At 41.0% G+C, this 18,760-nt stretch overlaps 1 protein-coding gene across 7 annotated transcripts in view; it reads left to right on the top strand.

Annotated features, from left to right (window-relative positions):
• Positions 1-18,760, top strand: part of MTA1 (metastasis associated 1) — a 66,188-nt gene that overhangs the window by 24,478 nt on the left and 22,950 nt on the right. For 2 of the 7 annotated variants that reach the window (XM_069950197.1, XM_069950200.1), the window contains exons 5-16: positions 348-411; positions 1,458-1,575; positions 2,967-3,069; positions 4,336-4,435; positions 5,465-5,653; positions 6,228-6,302; positions 7,803-7,861; positions 9,929-10,041; positions 10,458-10,609; positions 10,752-10,941; positions 12,134-12,223; positions 12,316-12,462. In XM_069950197.1, the coding sequence (XP_069806298.1) occupies positions 348-411; positions 1,458-1,575; positions 2,967-3,069; positions 4,336-4,435; positions 5,465-5,653; positions 6,228-6,302; positions 7,803-7,861; positions 9,929-10,041; positions 10,458-10,609; positions 10,752-10,941; positions 12,134-12,223; positions 12,316-12,462 (1,400 nt within the window). The other 5 variants (XM_069950196.1, XM_069950198.1, XM_069950202.1 and 2 more) reach the window with 4 other exon arrangements.

Below are 18,760 nucleotides of genomic sequence, written 5' to 3'. Positions count from 1 at the left end.
AGCCACCGGTAATCAAATGTGGAACGCTCTGATTCTGACAAACCAGAGTGTGCGCTAAAGGTTCTCTAGTGATCATACGTGCATGCTGGCGGCTGCTCTGTTTACTTTCCCTGGGACTGACGGAGATGGCGGAGTACATCATTTTCCTATAGTGTTGACCACTGTTGTATTGCACATTGTTTTCCACTGCTGGCTTGCAGGGAGACAGGAGACCCCCTTTCTTTTGATTAGTGGGCGCCGCAGCAGTTTATGCCATCTTTTATAGTAGACTTAAATACGTGTGTTACAAATGCTTGTAAAGTTCTTGTATTTCTGTAAATGAATGTCGTAATTTTCTCAATTCTTAGGGGCAAATGCAGCGTTACGCTGTTAAATGAAACAGAGTCCTTAAAATCTTACTTGGAAAGAGAGGTTAGTAATGTCAGTAGGTTCATTGTACAGGTTTTATGTTTTTAGCTTTGCTCTTGTTTTTATGTTGTGTGGAATATCCTCTAGTCCTATTCCTGTACGATCAACGCCAGGAGCCCGACCGTCCGTCACTGCTAAGCTGACTGGACTGCTGTAAATGTTTCATCTGGGATTTTTAACTCCTTAGATGCCATGGTCAATAACAGCTGCTGCATCTAGGTGGTTATGAAGCGGAAGGATGGTTACTATGGTAAACCCCCCCCCCCCCCCCCCCCCCCACCAAAAAAAAAAAAAGGGGGAAAAAAGTTCTTTTATAAGTCCCACATTTCCCTAAGTTGTAACAACAAATGCTAGATATTACCCTGCAAACAAGCAGGCCTCATACAACTTTCTTTCCGGTCCAACACAGTGCTTTCTGCTGCCACCTCTGTCCATGTCATGTACTGTCCAGAGTAGCAGCAAATCCGTATAGAAAACCTCCTGCTCTGGACAGTACCTGACAGAGGTGGCAGCAGAGAGCACTGTGTCATACTGGAGAGAATACATCACTTCCTGCAGCACATACAGCAACTGAGAAGTACTCAGTATGAAATTTTTTTTGATTGAAGTAAATTACAAATTTATATAACTTTCTGGCATTAGTTGATTTGAAAAGGGGGAAAAAACTAGCTGGAGTACCCTTTTTAAGCACAAAAATGTAAGTAGATAGAAGTAGAATAAAGGTTATTAATAACTAAGCAACAATTAAACTGGTTCCATTAAAAATACTCACCCCATGGAAAGAAAACACCCTTGTACAACCACATCAATGAAGGATTATAAACCAGTTATCGCTCCTGGCTTGTGACAATGAAAAGAATGGGCAAGTGCTTCCATTCCCAAGGCCACAATAGGCCCAGTCCTTATTGATCTTCTGAAGTGCTACTCGAGGGGACAAGTGGGCTCCACTAGTAATTGTACAGGGAATTGATGGTTATATTGTAAGCTTTTTATATTTTGCAGGATTACTTTGTCTTATTCTTATACTTCCTTTTCTTTTCCCCCTATAGGATTTCTTTTTTTACTCCTTAGTATATGACCCTCAGCAGAAAACACTCCTGGCAGATAAAGGAGAAATCCGTGTGGGCAACAGATACCAAGCTGACATTACAGACCTGCTAGAAGAAGGTACTGATGGCTTCTAATAGACTGAGTCCTATACATTTTCCATGGTTCTCATTTGACATCCACGTCTTAAAGAGGTTATCCAGCACTACAAAAACATGGCCGCTTTCTTCCAGAGACAACACGACTCTTGTCTCTAATTCAGGTGCGGTTTGTAATTAAGCTCCATTTACTTCAATGGAACTGAGCTGCAAAATCTGCACCCAAACTGGAGACAAGAGTGGGGCTGTCTCTGGAAGAAAGTGCCCATGTTTTTGTAGCGCTGCAGTTTGTGTTTATACCAGTAAGTCTAGTATTTTGCAGAACTTGGGGAAATTTGTTTAAGGGTGCCTTCACACTCAGTGAAATCCGCTGTGGATCCAGTGTCAGCTCATCCCTATGAGAATACATACTCGCAGCTGGATTGACATCACGCTGTGTGTATGTAAGTTAACCCCCCTCCACCCATTGCACACATCACCTGCTTCGGGGGTTCTCGGCAGGACGTCCCACTCAGCCAATTGGTGGCTATGGTGGGGCAGCGCAATGATTGGCTGAGCGTGATGAGCAGATGCCGGGAACCCCCGATGCAAGCCGGAGCGGGGAGCAGGTGATGTATGCTCCGGCCACTGGGGGGTTAACTAACATGTCAATCCTGCTACGAGTATGTATTCTCATAGAGATGGTTCTCTACAGGATACGTAGTAGATTTGATGCTGTGTTCAGTTATTAAGATCAAATCTGCTGCAGATCTGCAGCATAAAATCCGCTGCGATCCGGTGTGTGTGTGTTTGTGTGTGAAGCTACCCCAAAGGAATATTCCTGTCTGGGACATATATTCCATACTCCATAAATATCTGATAGCTGCAGGTATGGCCTTCCCTGTTCCAGGATTGAGAGTTGTCCCAGACTCCTCCTCTGACCTGTTTTTGGCCACTGGAGGTGAGTAGGAGACTGAAAGCCAACATGGCTGGTTATACGCTGGTATATGCAACCTCCATAGAGGTTAATGGGAGTTACAGAAACATTGTAGCTCCTGGTATTACACTGGTTTAAGCAAATTATAATAAGGTCAGAACCTCAGGAGTTTCCCCTTCAAAAGGATGATGGCTATCACTACTAATCAAACAAGATGTCTCTCTGCTCATCCTTTGAAGTTTGTACAAGCCAGGTCTAATGTGTTACAAGTCACACTCTCCTCTGTAAATAAAGTGTCCCAGCTCTGGCTGCCATGGCCCAGTGACACCCCCCCAACCTGTAATAAAAGTTCCTGGCAAGTTCAAAAGATTTTTTTTCCCACCATAAAACTAATAATGCAAATCGGATGTAAATTTGAGGCTAGCAAACATTAAAGTTTGTGTATTTTTTAACACCGCATTTTTTTTTTCAATAGTTTTAACACTAATTCTTTACAGGTGTAGAAGATGGTAGAGACCAAGCTTTCCTAGAGACGAAAGTGTGGGAGGCAAGCAACCCCCTTACGGATAAACAGATAGATCAATTTTTAGTAGTAGCACGGTAAGAAGTGAGATTATTTATATATATATATATTTTTTTTATTTCATTATATTCAATTTTCAGTATACTAAAGAGGTAAAGGTGATTATCACTGTCAAAAGTATTCTTTAGGAGTCAATATCACAACCGTGTCCACAGTCTATAACTTTCCTCCTCCATGGATTTTTTTCCTATATCTGCGGGTGACATATTAGAGTAAACATACCCCTGAGCCTCACTGCTTTGCAGGATACAGTAGGACAGAGATTGGGAACCTGTGCTCCCCCTGCTTCTGCAAGACTACAATAACCATCATTCCTTTTCAGATATGATGGGAATTTTAGTTTTGGAACAGCTGGAGGGCGGCAGCTTCCCCTTCCCTGATAGGAGGAAGCACTCCCCAATTAATTGCAGTCAGATGAATTGTGATCTGGTGACTTTTCCATCTGACATCGGGCCTCTTGTCAAGCAGAATATTTGCGTTCTAGCTGCGCAGCGCTTCACGCTTTATTTTTCCATTTCCTTTTGTGCTATGTTCTGAATTTGCTGTTAAGATGAAGTAAATGTGTTGACATAATATAACCTTCGGCCATAGTGATTGGAGCTAGATTTCTAGTAATATATATTGTACTAGCTGTACAAAATTAATATTTTAGTGTTTGTTTTGTAACCCCTTCCCGTCAGTAATCCGTGTATAAATACCCCGTGCAGTAGGAATGTATATATACGTTCCTGACTTGAGGGCCTTACTGATGTGTGCGGGAGCGCTTCAGTGAGAGTGGTCCTGCACACATCAGTGTCCCTGGATCTGAGGGTAATAAGAGCCAGCAGCAATCCTGCACCTGCGTCTCATTAACCCCTTTAAAAGCCGCGATCTATAGCGATTGCGGTGTTTAAGGTACTCAGTGACAGAACAAGCTTCTGTCACTGAGTGATTGGGACCACTGTTAAAATATACCATTATTGTTCCCGCACGGTAAACGAGGGGGGAAAAACACACCAGGATTGCTGATTTTATTAAAATATATATCAGAAAAAAATTAAAAAGTGATCAAAATTTTTCTGTTACACCAATATGATATTAATAAAAACTAGAGATCATGGCGCAAAAAATGACACCTCAGCCAGCCCTATAGGTGGAAAAATAAAAGCGCTATAGCTCTTAGAAGGCGGGGAGGAACATTGCATTAACTTGACCCGGACATCCGGGCACCAATTACCTCGCTCATGAAGGGGTTAATTAATGTAAGTTTTTTTTTTTTTTTTTTAATTCTTCCTGTCCTCCAGTTCTGTAGGTACATTTGCCCGTGCATTAGACTGCAGTAGCTCAGTCCGGCAGCCGAGTCTACACATGAGCGCAGCCGCGGCGTCTAGAGACATTACGTTGGTAAGAAAAGTTGCTGATTGCTAGAGATGAGCCATCTTGCTGTAAGTTTGGGTCTACCCCATCCCGGACATTTCCGGTGGCTGGAGAAGATGGCTGCCTGTAACTGTATCCATGTTCTCCAGCCACCAGGAGTTAAAAGCCAAACGTTTGGGTTCGGACGGATCCCAAACGTTCTGTAATTTCTATGTGTAATAAAAGAAAACTACAAACATTTAACTTCACCATATATATTTTCAATTTGATACTTGGTTCTGGTTCAGTAGCATAAGCCCTAGGGATCTCCTCCTCCTTTCTGTTCTTCAGGCTCCTTGATTGAGCGAGACTTGACTTAAAGGGACATCTCTTTGCTCAAGAAGTGTGAGAGCTATTTTGCATATCGTTTCTTCCCAGAATTCTCAGTGGAGCAGCAATGGTCTGTAAGTCTCCACACGTCTTTATGACAAGCTCTCCTTAAGGAGAGTCATTACCCCTTTGACCCATGTTCTTCCCTTGGACATAAATCTGCTTAGAATATTACTAAGTCAAAGGTCAGCTTTCATCTGGTCATAAAACCCTTAGATTGTTTAGGAGAGAGGAGGTCTGGAGATTGAGCCATCATAGGGGGAGAGGACCTGGAGACCGAGCTGTCAGACAGCTCCCCCGATGGATGTTATTCTGAACCAGACACTGCAGCGCGCGCACACACACACATATACACCATATAATATACTAAATAAATATATATATATATATATATATATATATATATATATATATATATATATATATATATATATATTTGTGTATGTATGTATATGGAGTCATACTGTACATGTGAGAAACGTTTACTTATAAACCAATGGGGAAATATTTTGTACAATGCTATGGATCTTTAAATGCTATTTTATTCGTAGTGCGTAGTATAGGAACAAATATATTTATTATTATTGTTTATACATATACACATACACAGCTGGTAGATGGAAGCGATGCTCTTGTATGGGAGGGAGAGATCTGTGTGTAACCGCACTACACTTCCTTTGTTTCTAGTTTCACGCCATGGACACGTTACACAAAAACTGTTATGATATATCTAAAGCCATTTCTGCCCTGGTACCTCAAGGAGGTCCTGTGCTCTGCCGAGATGAAATGGAGGAGTGGTCGGCTTCAGAAGCAAATCTCTTTGAAGAAGCTTTGGAAAAGTACGGCAAAGATTTTACAGACATCCAGCAGGACTTTGTAAGTAAAAGCGTGTAAATGATCTCCTGACACCTGCAGATGGCCCATGTGCTCTGTATAGCTCTAGCCGTATATACAAAGAGATATAAAGAGAGTATCTGCTGAAAAATTATTGGGTTTTTAGTATGTTTTGTGAAATACGCACAGGAGTTTTCACCATAGACGTAGCTGTTTGTGTACCCATATAGATAGAGGGTCCGGCTACCTGACACCATACCTGGTATGATGTTCTCTGGTTTACGGCACTGCCTGTGTGGTCTCCAGACCAATGTCCGCCTATCATTGTGCCCTAGACAGGAACAGGACTCATCCCTGAGGAGGATAGACCTCCATTCCAGCCTCCACTCTCATCATGACCTCCTCAGTGTAGCGGTTATAATGTTGGAGTGTATATTGTTATCCCATACCTGACGATAACCGGAAAGCTTTCTGCGTAACATCATTTCTTTCATTTCATCCATTGAATGGTTGTTCTATCCACAAGCCTATCATTATTTAGTGTCTTTTGTCGAGCGCAGCGAGAGTTGCTTGTTCAGTAATAACCTTAATTTCGAGTGCTTTTTCTTTCCTTTAGTTACCATGGAAATCATTGACCAGCATAATAGAATATTATTATATGTGGAAAACAACGGACAGATATGTACAACAGGTATTATCATTTACTATAATGTGCCCGAAAGGTCAATATTAAGCTGATGCTTTTAATGTAAATGGCGTATATGTCATGGGGGGGGGAGAGATTATATACACTCGTCCATTAGTGTTCTGTACGGGTCACAGAGCTGGGGAAGGTCAGTGATTTACTGATCATAATGGCTCCTAGAGAAACCTAATACCCTGATGACAGCGTCCCTTTAACCCTTGAAGGACACAGTGGATTTTGGCCTTGGGGACAGAGCCGATTTGTTTAGGGTTTTTTCTTTTTCTTTCAGTTTCATGTTTTCCTCTTTGCCCTAGGACCCTAGCACTTTGATCTTTACGCTTTTTTTTTTGCAATCGTGACACTTTTTCCCTCCTCTTTTCATTTAAGCACCATATGGAAATAGTAATTGTTAGAGCCTAATAGATTGGATAATTACGTTATTTGTGATCTATAATATGTTTTTATTGTAAAAAATTGTAAAAGGGGGTGATTTAAACATTTATTGCAGGAGGGGCTTTGTTTGTTTTTACTTAAAAAAAAAAAAACTTTTTAAGTCCGCGATTATTAGATGCCATTGCATAGCATTGATCAGTGTTATGGGTGCCTGGGGCGGACTCTATGACCAGACTGCAGATCGTACTGTTTGGCGGGAAGTATGAGACCTCCGGCAGTCAGGGAGAATGATTAGGAACCCAGCTCTTGCCACTGACACTTAAATGCAGCAATTGACAGCATTTAAGGGGGAAATGATGGGTGGGAGCACGATTGTTGCTACCAGCCATTAACAGTGATTTATACATAACTATATGTACTGAGCTCAGCTCTTGGGGTTGCTTCATAATAGGGTATCCTGAGACTTTTGGCTCACTCTGTATATTGGTCCAACCAGTGCTTTAAGAGCAGAGCCGTGATTGGTAACGTAGCTGTAAACAATGGGAGGGAAAAAACATTACATGAGACGGAGACAAGTTTGTTAAATGACTGTATTAGCATATAATAGAAATCTACTACTCACTGTGCCTGTTTGTCTATGGATCCCCTTTTCCTTCCCCTTGTGTTCATAATATAATTACTGAATCTTCTAGAATAGCAGCCCCTAGAGATGAGCGAATCTACATTACAAGCTTGGCAGTCTGCTTATACACCGGCCGCCTTTGATCTCTGTGCCTCCCCCAGCCGCTCCACCCTGAGTGTCTGGAAAAGCTGGATCCAGGCCTGGGAAATTTATCCCAGTTTCCCAGGACCAGATCCAGCTTTTTCAGGCACTTGGGGTGAAGCGGCACAGAGATGAAAGGCGGCAGGCGCATAAGCAATTGGCTTCATTTGTAATGTAGATTTGCTCATCTCTAGCAGTCACTAGAATAAGATGGATTACTAAGCTAAGATCATTGGATTCAATCTTCACGGTCCTGACCCATTGCAGCACGTTAAGAGTCAGACCATTCTTTATTGTTGGATCATTTATTTTGACTTATTAATATACAATTTTTTTCTGTTTTCTTAAAGAAACGGTTGAAAGCAGCTGAAGCAGAAAGCAAATTAAAACAAGTCTACATCCCTAACTAGTAAGTGTCTGATGGGATTACATTGGCCTAAACTATATAGGGGGGGGGGGGGGGGGGGGTAAACACAAAGAATTAGCTCAGGTAAAGCACCTGAAAGTGTAAGGGCCCTATTCCACCGGAGGATTATCGTTAAATCATTCGAATCTAAACGATCGTTCGGTTGAAATGCAGTTAACGATTAACAACCGAACGAGAAATCGTTGATCACTTTATAAGACCTGGACCTATTTTTATCGTTGCTCGTTCGCAAATCGCTCGCATTGAATAAGACGTCGTTCGGTCGTTCGCACTAGATACGAACGCAATAGCGAAGAAAAAACTATCGCAAAAACGATTATCGTTCCATGGAAATGAGTGAACGTTTTCAGTTCTTTCGCAATAACGGTCATTTGAGATCGTCAATCGTTAACGATTATGCGAACGATAATCGTCCGGTGGAATAGGGTCCTAACTTTTGACATACTGTAGTGACATGTAAAGGACGTTTTACACAGGACGGTTATCTGCCAGGAGTGTTGCTAGAAATGCTCCTGCAGATTGTAATCGGCCGTGTAAGAACGCCCAATCCTCGGCTGATTGACGAAACTTTTGTGCTGCTTTTAAATTTCTCACTATTGATCTCGCTTCGCTTAATATTGAATAACTTGTGTAAGGCGGTGTAGTTTATTGCTGAGTAGAACATTGTTGCGCTCGTCTCTTCAGTACATTGCTGGCCAACCAGTCTGATCATGAGTTTTACTTTGTATTCAGAAAAGTTGTTCTCTCAGAGCAATTCTTATATTCTCGATAACTCAACACGCGGAGTCTTTTTATATGCAAATGTTACTTTATACAAATGCTTTCAAGTAACGGCACTGTGAAGCCTGTATTTTTTGCTTTATTCTTCAGCTTAAAGAGTCTAGTAGGATTTAATGTTAATATGAGAACATGAAGATGTAGATGTTTTCTTTCTTGTTTTTAGTGTTTAAAGGGGTACCCCGGCAGAAAAGTGTTTTCTTTTAGATCAACTGGGGTCGGGAAGTTTTATAGATTTGCAATTTTTTTCTATTTAAAAAGCTCAAGTCTTCCAGTACTTATCAGCTGCTATATGTCCTGCAGGAAGTGGTGTATTCTCCCCAGTCTGACACAGTGCTCTCTGCTACCACCTCTGTCCATGTCAGGAGCTGTTCAGAGCATGGGGATTTTCTACTGCTCTGGACAGTTCCTGACATGGACAGAGGTGGCAGCAGAGAGCACTGTGTTAGACTGGAGAGAATACAACACTTCCTGCAGGACATACAGCAGCCGATAAGTACTGGAAGACTTCAGATTTTTCAATAGAAGTAAATTACAAATCTGTATAACTTTCTGACACCAGTTGATTTGCAAAGAATTTCAAATCTGCCTATGGTGAGACTAACAATTCCTTCCGTATTTGTTATCATCTATTCAGTCTCCTTCTTCCAGTTCTGTGCTGCGGCTTTTTGCCAGACACAAAAATCTGTCTGTGCGCTTTTCTCTTCCTCCCCCCTCCCATCTGATACAGATGATGTAAACAAGTCCTTATCTGCAACTTTGTAACGAGTTTGTAATCCCGGCAGATTAATCAGAGTTCATCAACAACTTGACCTCAGAATAACCCTCCTAGATTTACATAGAAGCTGCAAAGTTGCAGATAGGGACTTGAAGGGAGGGGGGAAGTAGATGGAGAGAAAAGCTCACACATAGCGGGAGATTTATCAAACATGGTGTAAAGTGAAACTGGCTCAGTTGCCCCTAGCAACCAATCAGATTCCATGTTACATTCCTCACAGACTCTTTGGAAAATGAAAGGTGGAATCTGATTGGTTGCTAGGGGCAACTGAGCCAGTTTCACTTTACACCATGTTTGATAAATCTCCCCCATAGATTATTGTGTCTTTAGCAGAAAGCAGCAGCTCAGAACTTTAAGGACACTGAATAGATAATAACCAGTATGGAAGGAATCTGTCTTGCTATGGGCAGCAACATATGAAAAGTTATGTTTGAGTGGAATTCCTCTGAAAAAAGTCCATCATTAACCAGTGTTTTTGTTGTTGTTTTTTTTAGTAACAAACCTAATCCTAACCAGATAAGTGCAAATAGTGTCAAACCTGCAGTAGTAAATGGCACTGTGGTACAAGGCCAGAACATGAGTGGGCGAGCCTGTGAGAGCTGCTACAGTAAGTGTCTGAAGGGTTTTTTTTTTTTTTTTTTTTTTTTTTAACTCCTCCACCCATGTGTACTTCTGAACGCTGCAAAAAAAATCAATGCTGCATCCATCACAATGCAAATAAAAGCAGAAGCACAGTAAGAAAGGGTTACACTAAGCACTGAGCTGCGGAGATAAGAACGAAGCCTCGGTCATAGACAGCACAGCAAAGAAGGGCTTACACCAAGCACTGTATATTTCTGGAGCTCTTGAAATGAGCTGATAGCTGGGATTTACCTTTCAGGGACAGTGTAGATCCTTTTTAAGGATAGAGACAGGCTCACTGATTTATTTATTTTTTTGTAAATATGAGTGATTTATAAATGTTACAGATCAGAGACCATTGTAACTTTTTACACTTATTATTTTTTTTTACTATTTACATAGCTACACAATCGTATCAGTGGTATTCCTGGGGCCCTCCAAATATGCAGTGTCGCCTGTGTGCATCATGCTGGGCGTACTGGAAAAAATACGGTGGATTGAAGATGCCGACGAGGTTGGATGGAGAGAGGCCCGGTCCAAACAGGAACAATATGGTATGTTTCCTAGAATATTAAGCTAATAAATCGTTGACACAACCACCCAAAATTGCATTGCCAATGGTCTATTAGGGGGCTGATTCCTTTACAGATCATTGCCAGAATATAACAATTGTTTGTTTTCTTTATTACCTGGAAGAGTCCACATGGCCTACCTATGAGAGCCGGTGGGAGCCCAAAATTTGCCATGAAGACGCGTCAAGCATTTTACCTACACACTACAAAGCTGACCAGGATTGCTAGGCGAATATGTCGGGACATTTTCCGCCCACGCTATGCTGCCAGACATCCTTACATGCCCATCAACAGCGCTGCTATAAAAGCAGAGTGTAAGTATTCAGAATACCTCTGGTTTACACCTATGCGATATTTGATTCTGTTTGACATATTTGTATATTAATCGTTGCTTTTAACCATTTAAGCACCAGCTTATTTTGGCCTTTAAAGTGACTCTGTACTAACAATCTGACCCCTCAGAGTACGGTACAAGCGGTTCAGATGGGGCAGGTTGTGGGTAGAGTTGCGACCAAGCGAGGGTCCCCGCCCCCCTTCCAACCAATTCTCCCATTATTTTATTAGAACAACACATTGGGGTACATTGAATTTTTATTATTATTATTTTTTTTTTTTTGGAGAGCGGCAAAAGTTAAATAAAAATTCAGGTCTTTGTGTTTCACACTACGTTTTTGCAAAAATCTAATGGAACTACAGATGCAGTTGTGTGCATCTGTTTTGAATCACTTTTCAATTGACTTCCATTATAAAAAAGACGGATCAAAACGCATCCTTTTTTTTTTTTTTTTTTTTTTTTTTTTTTTTCGTACACAAAAATGTACTTGACCTTATTTTTGTCTATGTTAAAAAAAAAAACATGCGTTTTGTTTAATAATGGAAGTAAATGGGAAAAACGGATGCACAGGGGCCTGTACAGAAGCGGGTGCCGCTGCTGGCCAATCGGCATTCATCTTCACTGGGCCAGTCTGTGCAGAGCAGAGGGGACACCTGACATCACTTCCTGCATTTATTTATAAATTTTTTTTTTTTTTTTTTTTTTTAACTAAAGACAGTTTTCTTTAAGTGTGACACCTAGTGGCTGAATATATAGTATTGTATCTCATATAGAAAGCAGGCAAAAAATATCAAGTAAATGTAAATGAAGTAAATATGAAGATGTGGTGTGTATGTGTCTAGACTTTTGAATAAATTGGCAACTGGGTGTAACCACTCCTTGTCAAAAGGGGCGTGTCTCAACTGTTACTGCCAGCACTGATTTGTCAGCCAGTTGTAAATTTTTCATTCTTATGTTTTTAGAAATTTCCTAAAAAATTTCTAGGAAATAAAATATTTAATTGAAGTAACACGACAGGCCTATTAGAATAAATGATATGATATGTTTACCTATGGGACAGTTCAATGTATCCTGGGCTGTTTATGGTTGTATGTGTTGAAAATCAAATAAAAATTATATTATGATGACTTGCTCATCCAATCTCTCTTATTATATTATTGACAATATTTCAGGTACAACGCGGCTTCCAGAAGCTTCTAAAACGCCATTGATGTTAAAACAGATTGTTCGAAAACCTCTAGAACAAGTCTTGAGATACATAGGTACTTCCTTTCATTCTGGATCACTTTCGGGTTTTTTTGTGTGTGTGTGTCTATAAATGCATTGAACTAATAGAAATCTTGTGATTTTGCAGAGGCGCACCCTTGCACTCCCAAGCCAGAGTCAATCAAAAATATTTCCACGAGCATCAACAACGCCCTGACCCCATCTAAATCCTCTCCCGTCATCAACAACGGCTCTCCGACCATCCTGGGCAAACGCAGCTATGAGCAACATAATGGTATGGACGGTATGTGTCTTGTATTTGTTTAATTTTCTGTCTTTTTTTTTTTGTTTTGTTTTGTTCTGTTTTTGTTTTTTTGTTTTGGTCTTTTAAGTAGCTTTCCTGTCAGACTCTCACAACCAATAATTTGGGCATCCAGAACCTTAAGGCGGAGCTTTTATACAAATTTCCATATAATTTCTCCATTGATTCGGATGCACACTACCAAATTCTGATTTAAGCTACCAAATCTCAATCTTCTAATTTCGCTGCACACAGTTCTTTAGTAGTATTATTATTATAATTTTATTTTTTTTTTCCTTTTTTTTTTTTTTGTTACTTTGTACATTTGTACAAAAATTACATGTCACGGGTTTATAACTTCAAACTGTGTTGCAGACTATTTTAAGGACAGATCACCGAGCAAAGATGTCCGACTAAGCCCAATGGATGGAAAGAGAACGCTGTCCTTCCTTGCATGTAGAAAGGAGAAAATAATGAAGCAGATTAAACAGGACGGGGAGAGAAAATGGAGCACCTTTTAGTTTGGACTGAAGCTGTGAGGAATTTCTAAAGCAACTTTTTTTTTTTTTATAGGTGTTACCTTTTCTCTCCCCCCACAATGCTTTATCCCTTACATTATACACACACGCTGTGAACTGCCATGATCTGGAGCTGACTTTCTCTTTGCTGTCTGGAATTATATGTCTACCGAGTCTTCGAATTTCAATCATTTTCCATTTCATCATCATAAAAAAAAAAAAAAAAAATCTGGATTCTTCTCACATATCCAGAGAAGCCTCAGACTGTTATGTGGAAGCGTCTGGAATTATCATCCTAGTAGTTTATGTGCCACGTTCGGGCTTATTTTATTTTATAAATATATTATATATTTGTTGTGTTATTTCAGTGTTCATTTTACACAATGATTCATCCTCCATTTCCATCTTCGTTGTCTTTATTTGTGCACATTTTTTTTATAGGACGTTATTGTTTACAGCTAGGGCACAGACCAGTCCGTTTTCCAGTGCCCTATATACTCTGCTCACCCCGTTTTAGCTTTTTTATAGTCAGGACTAGCATTAAGAAGAGAGGTTGAACTGTTCGGCAGCGTACTTTGCACGGCTGCAGAAGTTCAATGCCGCCCTAGAGAGTCCTGGAAGACATGGATACTTTATGGAACAAATGCAGAGGGTTCGAACATGCTCAAGGTTCTCCTCTCTAGTCACGACTAATGTGTTTCCTATTTTTTAGGCATAGCTTATGGTGGTCATAGTAAATCTCCATTTCCTGTGCAAAGACTGAAATGTCGTCAGTCAGGGCTTCAAATAATGGCTGTTACGAGGCATCAGTCAGATAGGACTATAGAGCCGTATTGGTGAATGTCTGGAAGCTGAGACTACTACAGATGACGAGATTTAAAAGGGTTAAATTAATGTATCTACAAGATAGGGGATAAGTGTCAGATCGCTGGGACTCTCACGATCCCATGGACATGGTTCGCTGTTATGAATGGAGCATTGAGCCAAGCATGCCGTTTACAGCATTCTTTGTAGGTAGCTACGTAGAATGCTTGGCTACACTGTGGCAGCTCCATAGACCAATAAATGTATCATCCATGTGCGATTCGGCGCTCCATTCATAACAAACGCTCTGGAGATCGCATGTACCACCTGGCCTAGTGTGTGTGTGCGCTGAATGGAGAGAAAGCCGCTGTTATATTCCTAGTGGTAATTTTGTTTTCAAAGAGAAAAGCCATCAGCCATTTGAAATCCAATATTTTTGATTCTCATGTCCCCCAGCATCTGGCATAAGTCAGGGGGCTGCCATACGCATTTGATAGTCAGCTGATATTGGTGGGTTCAGGCGACAAATATTTAAAGGGAACGCGTCATCATGGAAATGCTACCTAAGTTATCGGCATCATGTTATAGAGCAGAAGGAGCTGAGCAGATTGATATATATCTTTATGGAAAAAGATTTAATATAACTTGGATTGTATTGATTGAAATCTCTGCTGTTTCCATGCGAAAGAGTCCAGTCCATGAGTGACACCGCCCACTGGACTCCGTATCACAGAATGATCAGTGATTTCACTCAACGTGTTACATGTTGTTCTGAATCTTTTCCCACAATGATATATATCAATCTGCTCAGCTGTTCCTGCTCTATAACATGATGCTGATAGATTAGATAGCTTTATCTTTGTGACAGGTTCCCTTTAAGTGGGTTGCCAGCTTTTAAAGTGCGTAAGGCCTGATCATTATAAATAGCAGTTTCAGAGGTGGTTTTCATGGATTGAAGAGTGCTTGAAGAGAACCAACACTTACTTTTTGGTAACTGCCTATTCATATAAAGGAGAAGGCAGCCAAACCTGTTGTGTTTCTTTGTATAATTGCATATGTTAGGGTATGCTGACTCCTTGGTGGCAGATAGAAGGATCCTTTTTGTCACAATACAGTGTCCAGAAATTTCTGGCAGCGGCTTATTCTCGTACACCATTGAGAACACACAAACTCTAAGCTAAGTGTGCTTGTGTTTGGCAATGTTTGGAAGAATAGTGATCATCCAAACAGACTGAGTTTTATGGGCACTAAAGACGAGCAAACCTGAGCGTGGGGCCATTGATTACCGTTGGATGCATAGAAAACATGGATACAGGGGTGCACCCAAGAACTTCAGCCATCGGTAATGAAATGGCGCCCGCTCAGGTTCGCTCATCTTCAATGGGTATTTCTAGTTGCCCAACTTTTCCATCTCCAGGATAGTGGTCTCAGCTGTCAGACCCATCAATATGACCCTTATGATCTATCCGATTGACGCATCGGGAGTCATGCAGTGGTTCCTTTGAACAGACTGCTTTCTTAGACTACCTTAGCAGTACCCCAGTTGACAATGCTGAAAGTATGTTGGCTTGTCGACCACCATTCTCTCCAATTCACTGTTTAATTCTGTGAACCCTGTTTTTAAATGGTCGTTTCTGTGTCATATTTGCTACAGCGAAAAAAAAAAGTTTATTTTTAAGCCTTTCTTACAAATAAACTCTTGTTTCGATGTAACAGTGTTATTTATACTGAACCCTCTCCGGCCACTATTAGAACAGCTCACTGTTTATCATCACATATAATAAAGATGGATGCGCGGATGTGATCTGTCCCTGTCAGACATCGCCATACTGCTTTTTATTTTTTCTGCCAATATACAGTATAAAACTTTGAACTGTCTTTTAAATTATTGTACTATTTATATGTAGATTTGTTATGAACATTTTTTGAAAAAAAAGCAATGCAATTTTTTTTGAATGTCGAGCGTGACCTCCTTTATTTTTTTTTTTTTTTAACTTTCTAAATTTTCAGTATTTTTTTTGATCATTTGAGAACAAAAACTTTTTTTTTTTTTCTTCCATATCAAGAAACCCCAGTCCTTACCGTCATGGCCCTTTTTGGCCCCCTGGGGCCGTGCCTCCTCGGTTCTCATACTTGATATAAAATGAAGACTTGATTCTTTGGTTGTTTTTCACTATTATGGGTTAATCACTGTTATAAAAAAAAAACTGTTTACAAATTACAGTTTGAGGTCAAATAAAATTATTTTTTCAAAGATTACGGGTGGTCGGTGTGACATGTTAATGATATAAGCAGTTACAGAGATTTGTAGCACATGACATGTAGTGTGGAATCCTTCTAGGGGCTATAGAGAATCTGAAGAGTTACATATTCAGGCCCAGGTCTATTAAAGTGTGTCAAACAGAAACCGGTGTAAGCTGCCCGAAGCAACCAATCACAGCTCAGTGTTCAGCTTTGGTAAAATAAAGGCTGAGCTGTGATTGGTGGATAGCGGCAGTCTACACCCGTTTCTATTTTACATACTTTGATAAGTTTGGACCTTTTATCTTCAGTAAGGTGACCGAAAAGCGAAAATAGAATAAAGCCCTTGTGCTGATTTAAAAAAATTCAAACTTGTTTTCTGAATGAAAAATTAAGCGGCTTTCTAAATTGTCTTTATTTAACCTTTCTGTCATTTTGCTTTTTCAAAATCTTTCACTTGGCTAAGTGTCATCTTAAAGTGTAACTCATATAAATGTCACTTTGCTGTCACTTGTATCAATAGTACAAGTGATTTTATAAAAGGGGAACTATCAGCAGGTAAAGGGGGCACATTTTTCAACCACACTATGTAACCATCTTATAGTTCCCCTTTAAGCAAGAGTTTCCTTATGAACACAAACAGCTGTTTTGCAGCCTCCCCCCCCCTTCAGAAGAAGCCGCTTTTCTGTGCCTATTATGCTCTATGGAGGTGGGAGGGGCTGAAGGAAATGAGTGAGCACGGAGAGGAGAAAAGGCAGCCCTGCACAAGACTACATCATGCAATCTTATCTCACCAAACTCCCAGAGCACCACTGACCTTTCTGATCTATGAATCCAGCGTTTTATATGCCCACACAGTCTCCAAACTGCACAGGCTGTTTGTCTCCCCTTCCTGCTCACTCATCCCCCTTGGCCCCTCCATAGTTTATAATGGACACAACATGATCCATCTTCACTTTGCTTCTTTGTAATGAAGACAACTTTTCCTGATAATAAGCAAATGAGAAATGAAGGGGGGAGGCTGCAAAGCTGTTTTTTTTGAGTACAGAAAAAGTATTTTTTGTTAATGTCCATACTTGCAGATTGGTAAATACTGATTGCTAATTACCAGATTGTTGGCAAAGCCATTGAGAGAGAAGCATGAAAGAATATTGGAGGCCATTGAGAGAGCTTGGAAAGCATACATGGAGGGCAGCTAACTGAATGTATAGAGAAGAAAGCACAATGTCTGCAGCAAGAGACTGGCATAGGCTGTGTAGAGAGACTTCAGAGCACTCGCAGCAAACTCTAGATACATCAACAGACAGGCCTCACATCCAGCATGTGTTACAGGATAGAGACCTGGTGCCTGAACCACAAGCCATCAAGTCCTGCTGTCCTTGATTGATTGATGACTCCCAATACCCAGACAGGGAGAGCAAGGCTGGCATGGACCATTCTGGTGACTCCGGGTTCAGGCAGCAAGGCCAGGGGGTGGTGTCTTCCCATAGACTGCAACCAATCACTGAGCCTGTGAGAGCCTTGGTTACCGTCTCCTCTTGTATACAGCACATATGGGTGTCCCTCTGTAGAATACTGTGTGTGCTCTACAGTCTGTAGTGTGAGCTGCTCTCTATGTATGTAAACTCTACACACTCCTGCATGTGTATATATGTATGCTCTTTAAGGGAGTTATCCAGAGTAAGGGTAGGTTCACACTACGGAATCCGCGAGGATAAGTTCCGGCGGATTCCGTGGCTTGTACCCGTTTATGGTGGCGCGCATATCCGCCGGCTCCATAGACACCATTCTATAGCCGGGCTGATTCCGCTGTCCTCTGAAAGAATAGACGTGTCAGTTCTTTTGACGGAACGCGGAATCAGCCCGGCCATAGAATGGTGTCTATGGCAAAAGCGGAAAGACGCGCCACCACCAACGGGTACGAGCCAGAACGTATCCGTGCTGATTCCGTAGTGTGAATCTACCCTTAGGAAAAGATGGCCACTTTCTTCCAGAGACAGCACCACTCTTGCCTCCAGTTCAGGTGCGGTTTGTAATTAAGCTCTATTCACTTCAATGGAACTGAGTTGCAAAACCAGCACCCAAACTGGAGACGAGTGATGCTGTCTCTTGAAGAAAGTTTTTCTGCCACTGAATAGCCCCTCTAATGTGGCATTGCTTCACCCAAAGTAACAATTGTTAAAAGAATATCACGTCAAAGGTGTCCATAGCCCTTAAAGGGTACTCCGGAGACAAAACAATTATATTGTTTTAATAAAGTTATATTACTTTGAAGGGAGGGGGAGTCTGCCAGACATGATCGCTGTGTCCGCCATTCAGAGAATGTGTGCATTCTGTATAATAAGAGAAAGCGTTCCTTCATATTTTCATGATAATGCTTCCTTGGTACTAAATTTTAAAGGGGTATTCTGCTCAAACATAACTTTCGATAATGTTGCCTGTGGTTAGACTAACAGTTCCTTCCATGCTTCTTGTTATCTATTCAGTCTCCTTCCCCCAGTTCTGATCTGCTGCTTGCTGCTGAAGACACACAAATCTGTGTGTAAGCTTTTCTCTGTCTCCTCCCCCTTCCCTTCTGAGACGGCTGATGTAAACAAGTCCTCTATAAGCAACTTTGCAATGCCTATTGGATTAATCACAGTGTGATCAGCAGCTTGACCTCAGTTTAACCCTCCCAGCATTGCAAAGACACTACAAAGTTGCAGACAAAGCCTGCCAGGGACTTGTTT

Source organism: Dendropsophus ebraccatus, chromosome 13 (genome assembly GCF_027789765.1).
Source record: "Dendropsophus ebraccatus isolate aDenEbr1 chromosome 13, aDenEbr1.pat, whole genome shotgun sequence".
In the NCBI taxonomy this organism is placed as follows: domain Eukaryota; kingdom Metazoa; phylum Chordata; class Amphibia; order Anura; family Hylidae; genus Dendropsophus; species Dendropsophus ebraccatus.
Note: the sequence above shows the minus strand (reverse complement) of the source record. Positions and strands in the feature narration are given on the sequence as shown.